Here is a 20,000-nt window from a genome sequence, read left to right on the forward strand (position 1 = left end):
TTCTTTCTTCATTATTTGTTTGTTTGTTTGTTTGTTTGTTTGTTTGTTTGTTTATTTTATTTCATTCTTTCTCTTCGTTTTCGTTAAGAATTTTAATTTTCTTTAAATTGGAAATGATTTTTTTTTGCGTTCATTCTCTCTCTCTCTCTCTCTCTCTCTCTCTCTCTCTCTCTCTCTCTCTCTCTCTCTCTCTCTCTCTCTCTCTCTCTCTCTCTCTCTCTCTCTCTCTCTCTCGGTAACGAGAGAGTAAAGACGGAGGAGGAGGAGGAGGAGGAGGTAACATAGATGTGAAAATAAGAGAAAAATTTACACATGGAGAGAGAGAGAGAGAGAGAGAGAGAGAGAGAGAGAGAGAGAATGTGTGTGTGTGTGTGTGTGTGTGTGTGTGTGTGTGTGTGTGTTTCATTTAGGAAGGCAGTTCATGTATAGTATTCTTATTTAGTTTCATTTAGAAAGGCAGGTTCCATGTCAACAAACATTAGGCTTAAGGCAGCAGATGGCAGGCCACTAAGCCATGTAATGTGCCTTATATGTGACTGCCATTAGGCCTTTTGGTGCCCTGCTGTGTGGGGGGGGGGGTGAGCCTGTGAGGTCAATCAGCACAGGTCACCAGCCTCCTGATGTTGACATGTGTATCCTGTGTGTGGGGGGGTGACCCTGTGAGGTCAATCAGCACAGGTCACCAGCCTCCACTTTTCTGTATTTGTTGTCCTCATTTTTTTCTTGACATAATTTTTGTACTTAGATTTTCTACTGTTTATCTGATATATAATTGTTATTTCTTTGTTTCAGTATTTGCATTTTATATATTCTCAAACTTTCAGAGACATTATTATTATTATTATTATTATTATTATTATTATTATTATTATTATTATTATTATTATTATTATTATTTATTTATTTTTTTTTCCAATATTCATTTCATCATCTTGATTTTGTGAAGGAAATTTAGCAGAACTTTATTGAGAAAATTAATATTATTCCATTAGTTTCCATAAGTAAAATAAATTTTCCTCTGCAACTATTCCACTCAAGATTTAACCCCTAAATAATTATCATGATAGACAAGGTTAGGTTAGGTTAGGTCAGGTGGTTAGGTTAGGTTAGGTTAGGTCAGGTGGGGTTATGTGCCTTAGGAAGAATAATTTTTCAGCCATGTTAGGTTAGGTTAGATAGAATTCACAATGGGAGGGATAGTATTAGATTAGATTAGATTAGATCTGTTAGGTTGAGTAAAGATATGTACCTTGGGAAGAATAATTTTGGGCAAGGTTAAAATAGGTTAGGTTAGCAAGAATTCACCATGGGAGGAATAATATTAGATTAGATTAAGTATGGGAAAAGTACCATGAGAGGAATAATTATATGTTAAGTTACATGGATGAATGTAAACACCATAGGAGGAATAGAATAATTTCAGGAATTCATATATAAACAGGAAATAACATACCATATTTATTACCAACTTACAAGCCTGGGAATTAATGGCAGCCTTGCACACTCACTGAATACACAGCAGAGCAACGATTATGGCCACAGTAAAGGGTCACATTAATGCCTACTGCCCCAGATTTTTTGTTAGAGTTGCTGTTTGTATCCAAAGTTTCACCATTGCTCTATTTTCTTTTTTGCATCCAGAGAGAGAGTGGGAGGGGGATTTGTGTAGGTGTGGCTGTGTGTTGCAGGGGTTGGGTGTTTCTAGGAGGGAGTGTTTCTGTGTACTTGTGTGTTGCAGTATTAAGAAACCAGTGTTGCTGTTTGTGTTGCTACAGAATGTTTCTTCTTTCAGAAATACCAGGAAGAGTTTCCATGTATATGCAGGGCTTCTTTCTTTTATTGGTGTGTAAAGTGAAGGATGAACAGATATTATATACTGTTGTTGAGAGAGAAAGACACACAAACAGACGTGCAGGAAGAAAGACAGACAGCTGATACACGGACAGACAGGGAGGAAGGACATACAGACAGACATGGAGGTAGAAAAACAGACAGACAGACAGACAGACAAAGACTTATAGACAGGCAGACAGGTCAGGAAACAAAGGAAGGCCTAAAGAGACAGGCAGGCAAGCAGAAAGATAGAAAGTTTCATAGACAGGCAGGGATGCAGGAAGGGATATCAAAAAGAGACAAGCAGGCAGATAGACAGACAGAAACAGGCAGGCAGGCAGGCAGATAGACAGACAGAAACAGGCAGGCAGGCAGGCAGATAGACAGACAGAAACAGGCAGGCAGGCAGGCAGATAGACAGACAGAAACAGGCAGGCAGGCAGGCAGATAGACAGACAGAAACAGGCAGGCAGGCAGGCAGATAGACAGACAGAAACAGGCAGGCAGGCAGGCAGATAGACAGACAGAAACAGGCAGGCAGGCAGGCAGATAGACAGACAGAAACAGGCAGGCAGGCAGGAAGGAAGGCCAAAAAAGACAAGCACACAGACAGAGACAGAAACAGGCAGGCAGGAAGAAAGGACAGGAAAGAGGACAGGAAAGAGGCAGGCAGGCAGATAGACAGACAGAAACAGGCAGGCAGGCAGGCAGATAGACAGACAGAAACAGGCAGGCAGGCAGGAAGGAAGGCCAAAAAAGACAAGCACACAGACAGAGACAGAAACAGGCAGGCAGGAAGAAAGGACAGGAAAGAGACAGGCAGACAGGCAGAAAGACAGACAGAACCACTGACACTAAAGTTTGTTGCAGTGAAAAGTTTGATGCAGGGCGGCACGGTGTTTTTCCAGTGCCAGGCATCGGTTGAAAGGCACACTACCAAAAAAAGACGCTCAACAAATTATGGGGAGTTCAAAGTTTTTAATTTATTGAGGCCAAGATTTATGAAGTGCCTCTGTTAGTTTGACTGGCAACTTTGTCTTCCTATGACCTGAATTTATGCATTGCTTTTATGTGTTTCTGTCTGTACGTGTGTGTGTGTGTGTGTGTGTGTGTGTGTGTGTGTGTGTGTGTGTGTGTGTGTGTGTGTTTTGAAGTGTTTGTGTTTGTGTTGAGCCGTTTTCTCTCTCCCTCTTGTCATGTTCTATCCGAGGAATTGTAGGATACAAAGTCTATATGAGTGTGGTTTATTTATGAATTGATGTCTTCTAATGTCCTCTGTGCATGTATTTTTCCCTGTCATGTGTCAATACTGGTGTCATGTAAATATATCATTGTGTTGCTGAGGTGTGTGTGTGTGTATGTATGTATGTATGGCCAGTATCCAGAAACACTTCTCTCTCTCCACGACTATTTTCAAAAGCCACAGGGATGATTAACCAAGTTCTCAAGACTGTTTTTCCAGTTAATAATATGAAAATTTTGTTAATCTGTCACTAGAATCATAAAAACACCCTTAAAATCCCTATTATCTTTCAACTAGAGCCTTTTGAAAGTAGTGGAGGTGTAGACAGAAGTGTTTTAGGATGTGTGTGTGTGTGTGTGTGTGTGTGTGTGTGTGTGTGTGTGTGTGTGTGTGTGTCCTCTCAGCCGTGTGTCCTGTGTCTCCCATGTCAGTAATTGTTGGTTAGGTTAGGTTTGTGTGTGTCAACAGTTGAAGGCTTGATGGTCAGCATTTGGGAGAGAAAGTTTCGCAGGAATAAGGTAATTTTTTGGTCTTACTCCGCCTCATCTTCCCTTCCGCAGGTGTGTTATGCCCCCCACCATGTGTTGCTGTGCCCTCACTCACTCACTCACCCAACTGTGACCCCCCTCTCACTCAACGGAGCTTCTATGCACCCCCTACCTCCTGCCCCTCTCCTCATCTCCCTCTCCATCCACTCCCTTCATGTCCAGTTTCATCTCGTATTGTTTCCTCACTCCCTCACTCTCTCCCCTTACCCCTTTCCTGTTATCCTGTTCCTTCCCTCTCCCTCTCTTCCTCTCCCTTGCTCTCTTGCCCACCAAGTGCACTTTCCTCCTCCTCCCTTTACTATAAATGGAGGTACAGTCATGGTGAATAACAGAATAATATACTGCACTTGTGTCCATTGTTCAAAGTGTTTCCTCAGTCTTGAATCCTCTGAAATTGCGGTTGTTAGCAAGGAAGGGGACGAGACTGAAGGAAGACAGAAAGGAATTAAGTGTGGCAGGTTAATATTAAAACTTCTGAGACTTTACCTACTTTTGTTGTTCCCAGACAGATTTCCTCCCTTAGCATCTATGTGCCTCTGTGTGTGTGTGTGTGTGTGTGTGTGTGTGTGTGTGTGTGTGTGTGTGTGTGTGTGTGTGTGTGTGTGTGTGTGTGTGTGTGTTTTCCTTCTATCTCCCCTCAGCCACTGTCCATCCCTTCACTCAAGCCTTCCATCACTTTTCCTCCTTTCTCTCTCCTTTATATAGAATGAACACTCCTCCACTCCTTGTCACTCCATCAGCTGAGCATTCCTCTGTTCCCCATCCTTCTCTCTCCCTCCAGCCTCTCTCCTTTATAGAGCTAATGATCCACTCTCTGCCCCTCCTCCTCCCATCTGCTGACCTTCCCTCTAGTCCATCTTTCCTTCTTTCCTTCCTTCCTCTTTCCTTAATAGAGGTAATAATTTTTCCTCTCCCTGGCCCATATCTCGACCTTACCTCCCCATTCACAAGCTCCCCTTGCTTTCTTCTACTCAAGACTGACTTTATCCAGTTTAACACACCTCCTTCAATCTGTTACTTTTTAGCTTTGATAATAACTTGTTGTGTGGTACAGTATGGAATGCTTTTATCAGTGTCCAGGCCCTTGTTTAAACACTGTCCACTTGTTTAACACTTATCACCTGCAGTTCTGTGCATCTCCCAGGCAGGAATCCAGACTGCTGTACACTGAATAGATTGCTGGTAAGTGTATGATTCAATATCTTTAATTGCTGTTTCCAGTATTTTGCATATCACATAAGTCAAACTGCCCGGCCGGCCTGTACTTGCTGGGGTCACTTTTCATGTTTCTTATAGATTACATGAGTTGCTTTTCAAAATTCTGGTATTTCCTGGCTATGAAGTGAATAGCTAGCAATCAGTCAATCGGCACCCTTAGATGAATCTGGTCAGGTGCGGTGACTTGTCCCTCTCAGCCTCTTTATCATAATGCTGTATATCATTTCTACTCATTTCCAGAGATACCAAGACTGGCACAGACTCCCTGGTTATCTCTGGCATGCCCTCATCCAGTTGATGTGCGAACACCACTGCAGGGAACTCTGTCGGTGTGTCTGTTCCTTTCTTTATCATTTCCAGTGTTCCTGCTCTTGTCAATGCTGTTCCTGACACTGACAGTTCCTGCACTGACACTGTTTAGTTGGGTTAGGTTTGGTTACATACATTCCATTCATTACCATCATCATTATTCTCTCATTTCTCATTCATTTATCATAATTTTTCCATCCACTTGTCACCATCCTTCCATTTCTCATTAATTTATCACTTGTTATCACCATCCTTTCATCTCTCATTTACTAATAATTTTTATTCCCATGGCCTTGTTGACTGGATGCTCTCTCTCTCTCTCTCTCTCTCTCTCTCTCTCTCTCTCTCTCTCTCTCTCTCTCTCTCTCTCTCTCTCTCTCTCTCTCTCTCTCTCTCTCTCTCTCTCTCTCTCTCTCTCTCTCTCTCTCTCTCTCTCTCTCTCTCTCTCTCTCTCTCTCATGGCATCAAGTAAGCATTACATTACATGTTGCCGAGTTCTTTGGGCATTGTGAATGAAGTGGCCTACAGTGGTTTTTTATTTATTTATTTATTTTCTCTCTCTCTCTCTCTCTCTCTCTCTCTCTCTCTCTCTCTCTCTCTCTCTCTCTCTCTCTCTCTCTCTCTCTCTCTCTCTCTCTCTCTCTCTCTCTCTCTCTCTCTCTCTCTCTCTCTCTCTCTCTCTCTCTCTCTCTCTCTTCAAAACAAACAGGAGGTGAATGAGTGTGAGAGATTTTCAGGAAAAGTGAATTTAAGTCCCTGTTTTGATACAAAGAACAAAAATCCCTTGTACCCATGATGAACTGTGCATTATCATAACACCTATCATGTTCTAAATCAATTTCCCTCCCATCTCTAATAATCTCTTGATGACAAATTATCAGCATTCTCAATCTTCTCCAGAGGCTTTTGTAGTGTCAACCGCAGTATACTTCTGCAAAAACTGCATCATTATGGCACATTCCTGGTTCAAAGGCTGTTTGACTGATACAACCCAGTGCACAGTCCATCATGGATACCTTTTAACAAAACCTACTTTTATTTCATGTTTTCAAGTAGCATAATTATGTACTGCTTAATAAATGAACACCTGAATTTACAGATATATTTTCTTACCCATATTTCTATACCTATGAAATGCTGATATATATATATATATATATATATATATATATATATATATATATATATATATATATATATATATATATATATATATATATATATATATATATATATATGAACTGGAATTAAGTTCCAGTTCATGTATTCCGATATTAACATACATAGTAAATTATATATTGTGGCAATACAGATTCGGTATATGTAGGCATTATCCGTTTTTATCATCAAACATCTGTAATTGCGTGTATATATAATATATATATATATATATATATATATATATATATATATATATATATATATATATATATATATATATATATATATATATATAACACCTGCCAAATAAAATAAATAAATAAAATAAAATAAATAAAGAAATAATAAAAAAAACGCGAGAAAACCTTTAGATTATCACAACGCGAAAATTAACACACGCTAAATTGGATGCGTCATTAATTAATAGTCATTGGGACTGTTACCCCCCAATAGTTCATAGCCCCTCCCCTATTCATTGCCACCCCCCCCAACCTTCCCTGCCTTGAGGAACACCTTCACTTATGGCATACTATTGATGTGCTTTTTTTGACCAGATTTGAGCCATTTTAACCTCGAATTACATATACATACATATTGTCTCCTTGCAATAATTATAATGGTCTTCCTGGCTTAATTTTTGTTTATTAATTATTCCTTATGTGTTTATTAATTATCATTTGTCTAATTCCTTATGTTTTACTTAGCCTCGGTATTTAAGGATTTTTATTTTTTATTTTTTCACTTTCTGACTGTGGCCCTTGCAATGAACGGCTTAATAATTTATTTCTCGTGGTTTAGTGGAATTTTTAGCACTTTAATGATTAGAGTTCCTCACCAGTCATTTTATTCGTGAGAGAGAGAGAGAGAGAGAGAGAGAGAGAGAGAGAGAGAGAGAGAGAGAGTTTGAGTCTACATGAATGATAAAAAAAAGATAATAATCAGTTACAATATTTTATTTATATACAAGAAAAATGCATGATAATAATAATAATAATAATAATAATAATAATAATAATATTTAAATACAAGGAGGAAAATGTGTAATAATAATAATAATAATAATAATAATAATAATAATAATAATAATAATAATAATAATAATAATAATAATAATAATAACAATAACAACAATAACTGCTTTTATCATACTGACACAGATAAATAGTTTTATAAATAGTTTATTGACCATAAACATTATTATAACCAACAAATTAAATAGAACAGGTAAACATTTCCAAACGTAGTGAGTGACACACAGAAGACTGGTGACAAAAGGTAACCTAGCCCATTAAATGATTGGCTGTCTCAGGCTTCCACATCATCAGTGGAGCACCGCTTCTGACCACTCAGGGATGGACAAGCGGAGACAAGAATGGAAACAAATCAGGAATTATATCAATCCATAGCTTTATCATAGTTCTAAGTCATAAATAAATAAATAAATGAGTCAATGTCTTCAGCAATAATTACAAGATAAGCTTTAATAATAAAAAGTATGTATAAATGGATGAAATGTGGTCAGCTTGAGCAATGCCGGCTTCTTGTTATCCTGAACACCGGTCTCATACTGGATAGAGACAGTAATGTATGGGGGTTTGATGCAATACAATTTTATATGTTAACACTAGCAACATTTCATATAAGGATAAAAACTTGCATAAACTTCCTGTGTGTGTTTTTCTACTAAGGTGCAATTGTTAGGTGACCATTTGAACTTGCAGACGTCCTGATCTTGACAGTAACTTCCTACCATAACATCACTACTACAGTGGCTCAACACCATCACTTCCTGCTTGTCCACTAGTACATCATGAAGACTGCAACCTTCATGCCAGCTACACTATACAAGTATTTACAGATTAATGGCTGCATTTCCAAAAGATCGCTGATACAAGAAAGTCTATAAATATTGTGAAAGCTTCTAGTCAATGTCATATCATTTGCTTCAACAGAGGAAGAATAATTCAATCTTCCTGAATATTACAAATGAGATTTTATAGGCATTAACTTAACCATGTCATTCTAAATTATTCTACCTAGTTTCCAGGGACTTCAGCAGTGAGTAGATTAAGTATTGCAATATGCAGGAACTTAACCAGCACACAGGGAAGACAGTGGCAAATTAAGATATAAGAGGGGTGACCACAGGAACTAGTCCAGCCATCTCCATACCCATGAATTTTGGTTGGTGTGCCATTGGGGTGAAAGCAGAAAGTGATGCGCATACATTTTAGTAAGATTTAAGAATAGTGTGACCTTTGCAATGTTTTCTCCTTCAGTCAGCTGCATAAAAATGACATCTGGGAAAAAATATTGATCAGTCTTTTGAAAATCCAGCTTCACCTGAGTATTACATCATTAATTAACCATGTGTGTAAGTTAGTGCAGTACTGTATAAGTGCTAAGGTCCACAACCAAATATTTGTTATGCAAATATTTCTGGTACCACTTTCCACACATGTTGCTCTATAAAAAAAATTAATGTATAATTTTGAGTGGTTTTGGTTGTGTAACCTAACCTAACCTAACCTAACCACACATCTGTGAACTCAAGCTTCATTCATTAAAGTAATCTGAGGGGAAATTCCAGATTCTTCTGTAGTAATGATATATACACACACTTCATAACAGTTACACACTTTTGACAACATGTAAAAGTGTTTTGTGGCAAAGTTAATGAAGGGTTTTAAAGCAAACTTCACAACTGTTCTTAATTTCATAACTGGGAAGACTAAGTAATAATATTTACAATACTCTGACAGCTAATTCAGACACACCACACTCATATCACCATTCCTATCACTTGCTTAATATTATGCTTGACCTTGTAAGATCTTCCATATTTCACAGAGGCAGATGGTCACTTGAAAGCAATAGAAGCCATATCAAACACATATCAAAGGCAGTGGCATTCATGTGATGGTCCAGGTCCAGATTCCATACAAGTTGAGCTGTGCTGGATGGGCATCTGCTCGTCATGTCCCAGAGGTGTTCATCGCCCACATAGCAAGACTGCACATCAACAACAAGGTAATCTGAAAGTAAAAGTTGAAATTTACTACATATACTGTGGGATTGTGACTGTCAGTAGAAAATTAAAATGTGATTGGAGAAGGATAAAAGTTTTTCATTTGTTTCAGGCAAGGGTTAGGAAATAGTGAGTCTGTAGAGAGAGAGAGAGAGAGAGAGAGAGAGAGAGAGAGAGAGAGAGAGAGAGAGAGAGAGAGAGAGAGAGAGAGAGAGAGAGAGAGAGAGAGAGAGAGAGAGAGAGAGAGAGAGAGAGAGAGAGAGAGAGAGAGAGAGAGAGAGAGTGTGCGTGTGTGTGTGTGTGTGTGGTTTTTAAGTATGCTATAGAGGACACACTTATTCATTGACTACAGCCCACAAACTTGCAATGTCCCCATAGCATAGTTACAGACAACATCCTCTCATATATAAGTCTGTGTCAATCTTTCTGTGATGTACTCCAGCCCAGAGACCCACAGCAGCATTAAGAGTGGAGAGAGAGAGAGAGAGAAGAGAAGACACACAGAATGGATGAATAGAGATGCTGTGGTTTGTTTTTCTAGAGTTATTTTTTGCGTAGATTACGAATATAACATCCCTTTCTTTCTGTGACCCTCCAGTTCTTCGTAAATAGCAGTGCCCCACACGCAATGTCTATCTGAACTATTAAAATTGAGAAGGAAGCAGCAATAAATCGGAATCTCTTGAAATCCATGACTCTCAATTGACGTCCTGATGTTTCGATAGACTTGACAGTACATGCAGGATAGTGAATTGTTATTAGTTATTCAGATAATGACATGAATATAATTAGTTAAATATTAGCCAAGAGTGCCATACCATCAGGAGACACAGACAAAACTATATCATTACATGTTTACGTTAAAGGAAATAAACTATCAGTGAAAATCAACCCTTTATTGTTCATTTTATGACAGAGGGCGAGACGGGACCTGCGACTCTCAACACCAATCAACACCTGACAAACTGCGACAATTTCCACACTAAAAAATAAAACGATCTCCATTTTTTTGTCAACAGCACTAACCACTCCCGAACACAAAAGATGAACGTAAAAATTAACCCCCCTTTAATTAAAAACAATAAAAATAATGATAATAGTAAATAAATTAATAAACAAAATAATTAAATATGATAAACTGCCCTAAATTATCTGTTCCTTTCCATGCACTCCCACACCACAAGACCTAGACAGCACCACCACGCACTCCTACACCCATCCAGGGACTGAGGCACCCTGCACACATCACGTCTACCTCTCTACACCCCAAAACACATCCAAAACACCCCAAAACACATCCACACCCACCTTAAACACCCAGAAACAGTCTTATCCACCCACAGCACACCCGTAGCCACCCAAAACACACCCAAACTCCTTAAAAATACCAAAAAAACACATAAAACACCTCAAAACACACCCAAACTCATCAAAACAGACAAAAACACCCCAAAACATCCCAAAACACATCCAAAACTGACCAAAACACCCCAAAACACACCCAAACACACCCAAAAATGACCAAAACACATGAAGAATGCCACAAATGAATATAAATATTTAAATATATACACATGACACAGGGTGGGAAGGGAGTATTGAGGAGTAGGGGAAAGGAAGGGTGCAACAAGAAGCAGGGAGAGACAGGGTGTAGTAAGATGAGACAAACAGCCGGACAGGGAAATTAGACAGGGTTTATTGAGATGGACAAATAGGGATAGTTTAATGAGATGCAAGGGTGATACAGGGTGTATTAAGGTCCAGGGGCAGACAGGAAGGGTGTACTAAAGTGTATGAAGACAGGAAGGGTGTATTGAAGTGTGGGACAGACAGACAGACAGACAGACAGACAGACAGACAGACAGACAGACAGACAGACAGAGAGGGAGAGATTAAAAGAGAAAATTTGAGATAGACAAAGGATATGAGAGAAAGAGAGAGAGAGAGAGAGAGAGAGAGAGAGAGAGAGAGAGAGAGAGAGAGAGAGAGAGAGAGAGTACTAATCATCTCAATCATTCAATAAATTCCTAATATATGTATAGATTTGTGTATACTAGTCTTACCTAATGTGTGTATAGATTTCCAAGCATATACCAGCATCTTATGAGTTTATGTGTTTATATCAGACTTAGCAAAGATTTGGATGTGTCTCTAAATATATACTAGTGTTTGTATACAAGTTTGTGTGTATACTAGACTTATTAAGAGTTTATGTGTGTTTCTAAGAGTATACAAACCATAGCAAGTGTTTATATATGTCTCTATGTGTAAACCAGTGTTTGTGTGTGTATACCAGCATTACATAGTGTTTGTAATGGTTTAAGTGTACACTAGTCCTTTTTAATTGTTACCTTCTCACTATCTCAGCCCTCCAGATACACCTGAGGCACACAGCGTCACCCCAGTACAGCCCCAAGTTGGTCTGGCTAGCCCCAATGAGGATGAAAGCAGGAAACATCATTATCACCTGCTGTGGTTGATGATGGTGGCTTCTACACACACACACACACCTCAGACAGCAATTCCTGGAACAAGAGAGGACAGAACAGCATGCCAGCCACAGCAAGAGCTAGTGCGTGAACAGCCACGGCCACCAACCGGCCACCAACCGGAATAGCGCAGCCCCCACAGTCGACCCAGCGGTGAAGACTGTGCTCAATATTATCTATCAAGACTCTCTCTCTCTCTCTCTCTCTCTCTCTCTCTCTCTCTCTCTCTCTCTCTCTCTCTCTCTCTCTCTCTCTCTCTCTCTCTCTCTCTCTCTCTCTCTATCAAGACTCTCTATCAAGACTCTCTCTCTCTCTCTCTTTTAGTGAAATGATTTTTACTTTAAGCTTCTTGTAATCGCAAAATTCTGTCAATAAACTATAATAATAATCTCTCTCTCTCTCTCTCTCTCTCTCTCTCTCTCTCTCTCTCTCTCTCTCTCTCTCTCACCATTGGTCGGTGGACTGTACAGCAGACACCCAGTCGTCATGGTGGAGGGATTTTCTCCAAGTACTGTACCTCCACCACTCCTTCCAGGCTCCTCCCACTTTCTTCCAGTCACTCCATAAGCTTGATAATCAGCAGCTGTCCCTCTATACCACAAGCTTCACTCTGGGCAGCTCTCTGGAGGCCTCCGAACCTGTGGGTGTGAGGTTAGATTAGGATAAGTTAGGTTAAGTTAGGTTAGGCTAGGTTACGTTAGGTTAGGTTGGTTAGGTTAGGCCTGTGAATGGTGTGTGGAGGAGGACAGGACAAGGAGACCAGTGGGAAGGCTGTGGAAGGCCTGTGGATGCTGTGTGGAGGAGGACAGGACAAGGAGACCAGTGGGAAGGCTGTGGAAGGCCTGTGGATGCTGTGTGGAGGAGGACAGGACAAGGAGACCAGTGGGAAGGCTGTGGAAGGCCTGTGGATGCTGTGTGGAGGAGGACAGGACAAGGAGACCAGTGGGAAGGCTGTGGAAGGCCTGTGGATGCTGTGTGGAGGAGGACAGGACAAGGAGACCAGTGGGAAGGCTGTGGAAGGCCTGTGGATTTCAAGATAATGCTACACCACACACCAACACCAGAACAATGCCTCACCTATCCACCTGCAGCCACATCACAGTCTCCCCCTTGTAGGTGATGGCAGGAGTGGTGGTGCTTGTGGTGGTGGTGCGAGGAGGCAAGGCACCCATGGCTGGAAAAGAAGGGGTGAGTGCATTGAGGCTGCAGGACGCGGTATACAGGTGTGTGGGAGGTGAGAGGGTGGGAGAGAGGGAGTGGGCACGTGGGAGAGAGTAAGTGTGTTCTATGGCAAATTATATATAGGATTTCAAGGGTGTTTTTGTGTATGATAGGGAAAATATTCATACACACATACACACATACATTTTCATCTCCCAAGCACCTCTCCTCTCCTCCTCTTCCCTCTTCCCCTGTCTCGTGCAATAGGTAAACACACACACACACACACACACACACACACACATAGATAGAGAGATAGATATTAGCCCAGCATGATTTAAACAATATAACTAACACACACACACACACACACACACACACACACACACACACACACATTGATAGAGGGATAGATATTAGCCCAGCATGATTTAAACAACTAATATAACTATCAAAAACACACACACACACACACACACACACACACTTCTCCACAAATCTGAAGGCACTGTGGTTTCCAAGCCCTCAAAGTGAATGAGAGTGTTGAGGGAATAATATTGCACCACTGCCTGCATCAACTTGTCACTAAAGCTGTCATGCGTCTCACACACCTCCTGTCACCGCTCATGCTGGCTGTCAACGCAGAACGCACCCTCCACCACTCATTGTTTGGGGTGACGGTTCTGTGGGAATGGAAGATAATTAGATTTTCTCTCATATCAAGTTGAATTGGTTTAGCTCTCTCTCTCTCTCTCTCTCTCTCTCTCTCTCTCTCTCACAATTGATTCCAAAGGCCACAAAGATGATTAGCAGAGGTTTTCTTGAGTGTTTCTCCTGACAGTAATGTAGGAATGTTGTTAATTTGTCACTAAAACAATAAAAACATCCTTAAAAACCTGTGCTACTTTGAATAGAGCCTTTTAAAAGTGTGTTTCTCCCATCAGTCGAGAAATGTAGTTATTTATTTGCATTTTATATAACACACACACACACACACACACACACACACACACACACACACACACACAGGTGGTCTGGCAGGAAAGTGCTATGAGAAATATACAAACGCATAGCAAGGCAAGGCACACAGCTTTCACACTCACCTCACACTCACAACACTCTTTCAACACCTTAACCTTTGTTGGGGAAGAGAAACACTACTGTCTTAACCTTACAAATACACTTATTATAAGCTTATCTCTTACATGTACCAAGACAAGGCACACAACTTTCACCGTTACTCTCACCCACAACAATCTTTCAATGTGTTAACCCTTGTTGGGGAAGAGAACCACTAAAATATTATCTCCTACAAATATATTTAAACACTCACTCAACACGCAACACGTCAGCCCTTTATGGAGACAAGAAGCACTCCTACCCAACCTTACAAAACCACTAATTAAAATCTTATCTCCTACATATACCAAAACACACAATTTTCAGCCTCATTCACTCATTCACTCAACACACAACACGTCAGCCCTTGATGAAGACGAACAGCACTCCTACCCAACCTTACAAAACCACTAATTAAAATCTTATCTCCTACATATACCAAAACACACAATTTTCAGCCTCATTCACTCAACACACAACACGTCAGCCCTTGATGAAGACGAACAGCACTCCTACCTAATCTTACAAAACCACTAATTAAAATCTTATCTCTACTTCACTTACCCATCCATACACCAACCTTGTAACTCCACACAAGACAAGACACCACAGTCATCCACATATATCTATGCCACACTGACTCCTGAAGCTGGTGGAGCACAGGGTGGACCAAAGGGCATCAGCTCCACACTCTGGGATGCCTGTGGGGGACTTCATTCGAGACAAGCGAGTACCTCTTCCGCATTCAGGGTCCCCTCCACCCTCTCGCACAGTACCTGAGGGCATGAGGGGGTGGTGAGAGGGTAAGAGGGTGTGAGGGAGGAGGGAAGAGATGAAATGTGGTGAAAAACAGAGAACACAGATGAAAAGGAAAATTGAAGTAGAGAAGAGGGAAAGGAAGAAAAGAGAAGAGATGAAAAGAAGGAAAAAAGAGAGAAAACAGAATTATAAACACAATTTTTGACATCATATCTAAAAATCTCTCTCTCTCTTTAGTGCTCCTTCAAAAATTCTCTCTTTAGTGCTCCTTCAAAAATTCTCTCTCTCTCTTTAGCTCCTTCAAAAATTCTCTCTCTCTCTGTTTAGCTCCTTCAAAAATTCTCTCTCTCTCTCTAGCTCCTTCAAAAATTCTCTCTCTCTTTAGTGCTCCTTCAAAAATTCTCTCTCTCTCTTTAGCTCCTTCAAAAATTCTCTCTCTCTCTTTAGCTCCTTCAAAAATCTCTCTCTCTCTCTCTCTTTACATCATTCCTTCAAAAAAATACACTTAGTAAGAGGCTTTAACAAATATTCATGTATCACCTGCTGTCAAGGTACTGCTCACCACAGCCAATGAACACCAGTACAGAACACACAGCACCAGCAAGTCACACACCTCCAGGGACACCCCACTGATGACATCCAGGGGGTCTATCACACTGCCCCAGGACTTGGACGTCTTGTGGCCGCCACCATCACCCAGGAGGCCATGCAGCAGCACAGTCTGGGGAGGGAGGGTCATATAACACAGGTGATATAACACAGGCAATACTGGTAACAATTAATATCACGTTACATAAGAGGAAGGAAAGGTAACACACAGGTAGTCAATTCTTTCAGTCTATCACCATCTATAAACATTATTAGCCTTCTGAAATCTGCATCTTTTTATCAAACGATTAGTAATGCTAGAGTTTACAGTATTAACAGATATTTTAGTTATATACCAATGAATATATGGACTAATTACACGCCTACAATTAGTTACCGGAGTTTGTGATAATACATAAGACAAAGGAACAAAAACAAGATTAATAAGAGAGGACAGGACCAGGAGACCAAGACCCAGACGACCTCACCTCAAAGGAAAGCCTCCCCGTCAAGTTGAGTCCCGGCATGACCACCTGAGCCACCCAGAAGAGGATGCCGTGACCCGTCTTCAAGGTCGTTGCGTAGAAGCGAGCATGGTCTCTCCCCTCCCCTGACCTGGCCAGCCCAGCGAGGCAAAGGGAGGGACCAGAGGAGTAACAGGTGTCCAGATCTTCCTCCTGCTGGGTGGACATGGAGGTCAAGGGTGTGCCTGGGGAGGAGCACAGGGTGAAGACGGAAAGTTGCGATTATTAATGTAGCCGTCAAGACTTTCATTCATCTATTGCTACATGAAGTTTATTTTTTTAATGAGGGTTTGCGCACACACACACACACACACACACACACACACACACACACACACACACACACACACACACACACACACACACACACTTTCTCTTTATCATCCTCTTCCTCCTCTTCTTTTCTTCTTCTACCTCCTCCTCCTCCTTCTCCTTATATTCAGGTCAAGTCAGGTCATCCAATTAGAATAAAATAAGACAGACAGACAGACAGACACACAAACACACACACACACACACACTTGAATGATATAAAATAATGCAGTTTTTCCTCACAGAAATATAGAAGGGAACCCAGAGTAGGTTAATAAAGGTGATACAGACAAGGACTGCACCTCAACTGTACAGAAAAACTACAATTTGGTACAGCTTTGCCCCAAGGTAATACTGATAATAGGAACACTAGGAGATACAACACAAAGAAAGTATATCAACTGAAGGAAAAACAATAAAAAAGTAAAATTTCTGCCATATATCAGACCATCCAAACTAACACTAGGTAAACACACACACACACACACACACCTTCCTTCTCCACAGCCTTCCGCCTTGCATCCTCCTCCGAGCAGCCGCCACCCACACCTCCTCGCCATCTGCTGCAGTAATGTGGTACACTGGCATTCTGCGGCCCCACCAGAGCTGCCGGGAGACACACCAGTCTGTGATGTTGTCCAGCCAGCTATGCCAAGCCCTCCTGTGCAGCTGTGGCACCAAGTTGAGACAGCCGCTCTGCACAGCCTCGGACGCCTCCTGTGCCGACTCCTTGCACCGAACGAACCTGTGTAGACATGAAAGTAACCAAGTGTTTGTGGCTAATTATAATACTCAATATGCCACTATCGTCAACAGCATCACCATCTGCTCACCACTGGGGCCTCAGCACCACTATTTCAAAAGGACTCTAGATGAAGCTACACAGGTTTTTAAGAATGTTTTTAAAGTTTTAGTGACAGATTAACAACATTTCTATATTATTAACAGGAGAAACACTCTTGAGAACCCAGCTAGGTATCTCTGTGGCCTTGAAAAATACTCGTGATGAAATAATAAAGGTTTTCAAGAATGTTTTAATGGTTCTACTGATAGATTAACAACATTTCTACATTATTAATCTTGAGAACCCAGCTAGGTATCTCTGTGGCCTTTGCAAATAGTCTTGGAGAAAGTGAAGTCCCTCCTCTATTACCTAATTAAGTCAGTACACCTGTTTGGTTACCCCTTCACCACCTACCTGAGTCTGCCAGTCTGTAAGGGAAGTCCCACATCTTTCCGAAGCTGACCGGTTTGCTGTACCCCGGGACTGCCAGCTCCGTGGGTCCTGTCAGGTGCAGGTGGTCCACTTCAATGTCCAAGATGGCCGACTGAAGGCTGCAGCACCAGTTGACGAGAGCCTCCTTGCGGTACACCAGCCCAGCATCGTACGGACGGACAAACGCTTCCGTCACTGCGAGGAAAAGTGTTTTGGTGAAATTTCTTGTTTGTGCGCGCGTGTGTGTGTGTGTGCGTGTCAGAGGTTACAAGGACAGGTATGCTTACGGATGTACAGACAGACACACAGGCCAGTCTCTCGCTGCATCCATGTCCCAGCTGTCCCAGTCAAGTGAAGCCCCCAGATGCCGCAGCTGGTCGAATATCATTGTTCCTTCCTCCTCTTCTTCCACACTTCATCAATAAACCTGCAAAAAACGGCAAATTTGTCTTTTAAATATGTAAGTTAGTTGTACGTAGTCTACTGCCCAAGAAAACAGAAAACTGGGTAACTATTTTGACTGCATAGAAAAATTACACACACACATACACACACACACACACACACACACACACACAGTTTTGTATATTCATGTCTCTCTATCATTCTAGTTTTCTCAAGGCAACACTCACTCTTCTGTCTGTCAAGGTCGTGTTTGGTGTTCCCCTGGGCGTCCCACAGGTGCCTCTCCACCACCATCTGTGTTGCTGACCCTGTGTGGTGTGCCCCTGGGATGAACACTGCCTCACCACCCTGCATCTGTGCCTGCATCAGAGAGAGAGAGAGAGAGAGAGAGAGAGAGAGAGAGAGAGAGAGAGAGAGAGAGAGAGAGAGAGAGAGAGAGAGAGAGAGAGAGAGAGAGAGAGAGAGAGAGAGAGAGAGAGAGAGAGAGAATATTAACATGGGACAGAAGGGGTTATTATTAAGTTAATTTTAATGAGAGAGAGAGAGAGAGAGAGAGAGAGAGAGAGAGAGAGAGAGAGAGAGAGAGAGAGAGAGAGAGAGAGAGAGAGAGAGAGAGAGAGAGAGAGAGAGAGAGAGAGAGAGATGGTTATGTTAGGTAGGTACTTAGTTACATAGATTGAGATAGAGAGATAGATAAATGGTCAGATAAACAGAAAGTTAAATAAACTGAGAGAGAGAGAGAGAGAGAGAGAGAGAGAGAGAGAGAGAGAGAGAGAGAGAGAGAGAGAGAGAGAGAGAGAGAGAGAGAGAGAGAGAAATATTAACATGGGACAGAATGAGTTAAGTTAATTTTAATGAGAGAGAGAGAGAGAGAGAGAGAGAGAGAGAGAGAGAGAGAGAGAGAGAGAGAGAGAGAGAGAGAGAGAGAGAGAGAGAGAGAGAGAGAGAGAGAGAGAGAGAGAGAGAGAGAGAGAGAGACTTAACCTAACCTAACCTAACTGAATTAATATAAACCTAACCTGATGGAAACAAATAAATAAAAATAAAAAGCAGCAGCCGGCCTCACCTTTCTTGACGGGCGCCTTTTTTTATGTTCATACACATTTCCCTGGTGGCACACGCTGCTAGCCGCCCCCTGGCCACGCCCCTCGCCACCTCACGCATGTACAGATCCACTGCCGCTCTAAAAAGCAACAAATTCACCCGTATATATAGTCTGACTGCGTTTGTTTACATTTCTCTGGGTCTCGGTCTGGGCTCAGGCCTGCAGGATGGGAGAATGATAGAAAACGAGAGATTTTCAGGCAAGACTAGTATAAGTTGAGGCTCTATTATTAAATACCGTGATACAATACTACTACTACTACTACTACTACTACTACTACTACTACTACTACTACTACTACTAATAATAATAATAATAGAAATAATAATAATGGTCATCGTCTTTGAGTTTTGTTAGTCGTTCTATTTGTGCTATATCTGTAGTTAGGCAACCACCCTCAATGACTGATGAGGGACCAAAACCATCATTACAAATTTAGGACAGACACACACACACACTATCAGTCAAATAGCCTTTGAACCAGGAGTGCTTATACCTCATGTCTTAATATCGCTCTTTTTCCTAACAGTATACTAAGGTCGACAAACTGAAAGGCTTTGAAAGAGTCAACAAAGACTGATTTCACTAATTAATTGCTTGGTATGTCAGTTAATTTGAATCATCTTTTTGCCTGGTATATTTTGGACTCTAATTATTAATGCATCTGCTAGTCCATCACCACATTGTATCCAGCCATTTTGAATCTTTCCTTAACTAAAAACATAACTCCTTATTTGATCTTTTCCATAAGTTATCTATTTTGTTCAATGTTCTCTACTTGTAGCTCATCACATTAATCCCAAGATGAGGCTATTAATATTATTCTGCGTCACACTCCACAGGGCTTCCTTCTTTCTCCTTCCTTTTTTCCAGCCGTCCCTCATGTTCAGGTACCACTTCGTCACTTTCTTGTCCAAAACTGTCCACTACAACATGTGCTGCTGTTCTTACCCTCATCTATTGCCTCTACATCCTTAGTTAA

The 20,000-nt window shown here is 41.2% G+C and overlaps 3 protein-coding genes and 1 long non-coding RNA gene across 20 annotated transcripts in view; 2 read left to right on the forward strand and 2 right to left on the reverse strand.

Annotated features, from left to right (window-relative positions):
- LOC135115314 (uncharacterized) overlaps positions 1 to 6,243 on the forward strand; it is a 25,490-nt gene extending 19,247 nt beyond the window's left edge. The window contains exons 6-7 of one of the 3 annotated variants that reach the window (XM_064031951.1): positions 4,769 to 4,806; positions 5,083 to 5,222. In XM_064031951.1, coding sequence (XP_063888021.1) covers positions 4,769 to 4,799 — 31 coding nt within the window. In that variant the 3' untranslated portion in view covers positions 4,800 to 4,806; positions 5,083 to 5,222. Of the gene's footprint in view, positions 1 to 4,751; positions 4,807 to 5,082 lie in introns of all 3 variants that reach the window. The other 2 variants (XM_064031930.1, XM_064031940.1) reach the window with 2 other exon arrangements.
- LOC135107517 (uncharacterized) overlaps positions 1 to 20,000 on the forward strand; it is a 70,519-nt gene that overhangs the window by 35,295 nt on the left and 15,224 nt on the right. The window lies entirely within an intron of this gene.
- Positions 7,250 to 12,271, reverse strand: LOC135115380 (uncharacterized). Its single transcript, XR_010275976.1, has 2 exons — positions 11,692 to 12,271; positions 7,250 to 9,347 (listed from the first exon to the last, which is right to left on the reverse strand). It is a non-coding gene; the product is annotated as an uncharacterized LOC135115380 (long non-coding RNA).
- The window catches only part of LOC135115323 (valine--tRNA ligase-like), a 28,387-nt gene continuing 20,813 nt past the window's right edge, over positions 12,427 to 20,000 (reverse strand). For 2 of the 15 annotated variants that reach the window (XM_064032031.1, XM_064032023.1), the window contains exons 2-9: positions 18,980 to 19,096; positions 18,141 to 18,273; positions 15,945 to 16,165; positions 15,409 to 15,589; positions 14,751 to 14,885; positions 13,602 to 13,673; positions 12,907 to 13,003; positions 12,427 to 12,467 (exon numbers count right to left, since the gene is read on the reverse strand). In XM_064032031.1, coding sequence (XP_063888101.1) covers positions 13,627 to 13,673; positions 14,751 to 14,885; positions 15,409 to 15,589; positions 15,945 to 16,165; positions 18,141 to 18,267 — 711 coding nt within the window. In that variant the 5' untranslated portion in view covers positions 18,268 to 18,273; positions 18,980 to 19,096 and the 3' untranslated portion in view covers positions 12,427 to 12,467; positions 12,907 to 13,003; positions 13,602 to 13,626. Of the gene's footprint in view, positions 12,468 to 12,904; positions 13,004 to 13,477; positions 13,674 to 14,673; positions 14,886 to 15,408; positions 15,590 to 15,944; positions 16,166 to 17,490; positions 17,704 to 17,795; positions 17,936 to 18,140; positions 18,279 to 18,979; positions 19,097 to 20,000 lie in introns of those variants that run through there. The other 13 variants (XM_064031963.1, XM_064031997.1, XM_064032075.1 and 10 more) reach the window with 13 other exon arrangements.

This window comes from Scylla paramamosain, chromosome 2 (genome assembly GCF_035594125.1).
Source record: "Scylla paramamosain isolate STU-SP2022 chromosome 2, ASM3559412v1, whole genome shotgun sequence".
In the NCBI taxonomy this organism is placed as follows: Eukaryota; Metazoa; Arthropoda; class Malacostraca; order Decapoda; family Portunidae; genus Scylla; species Scylla paramamosain.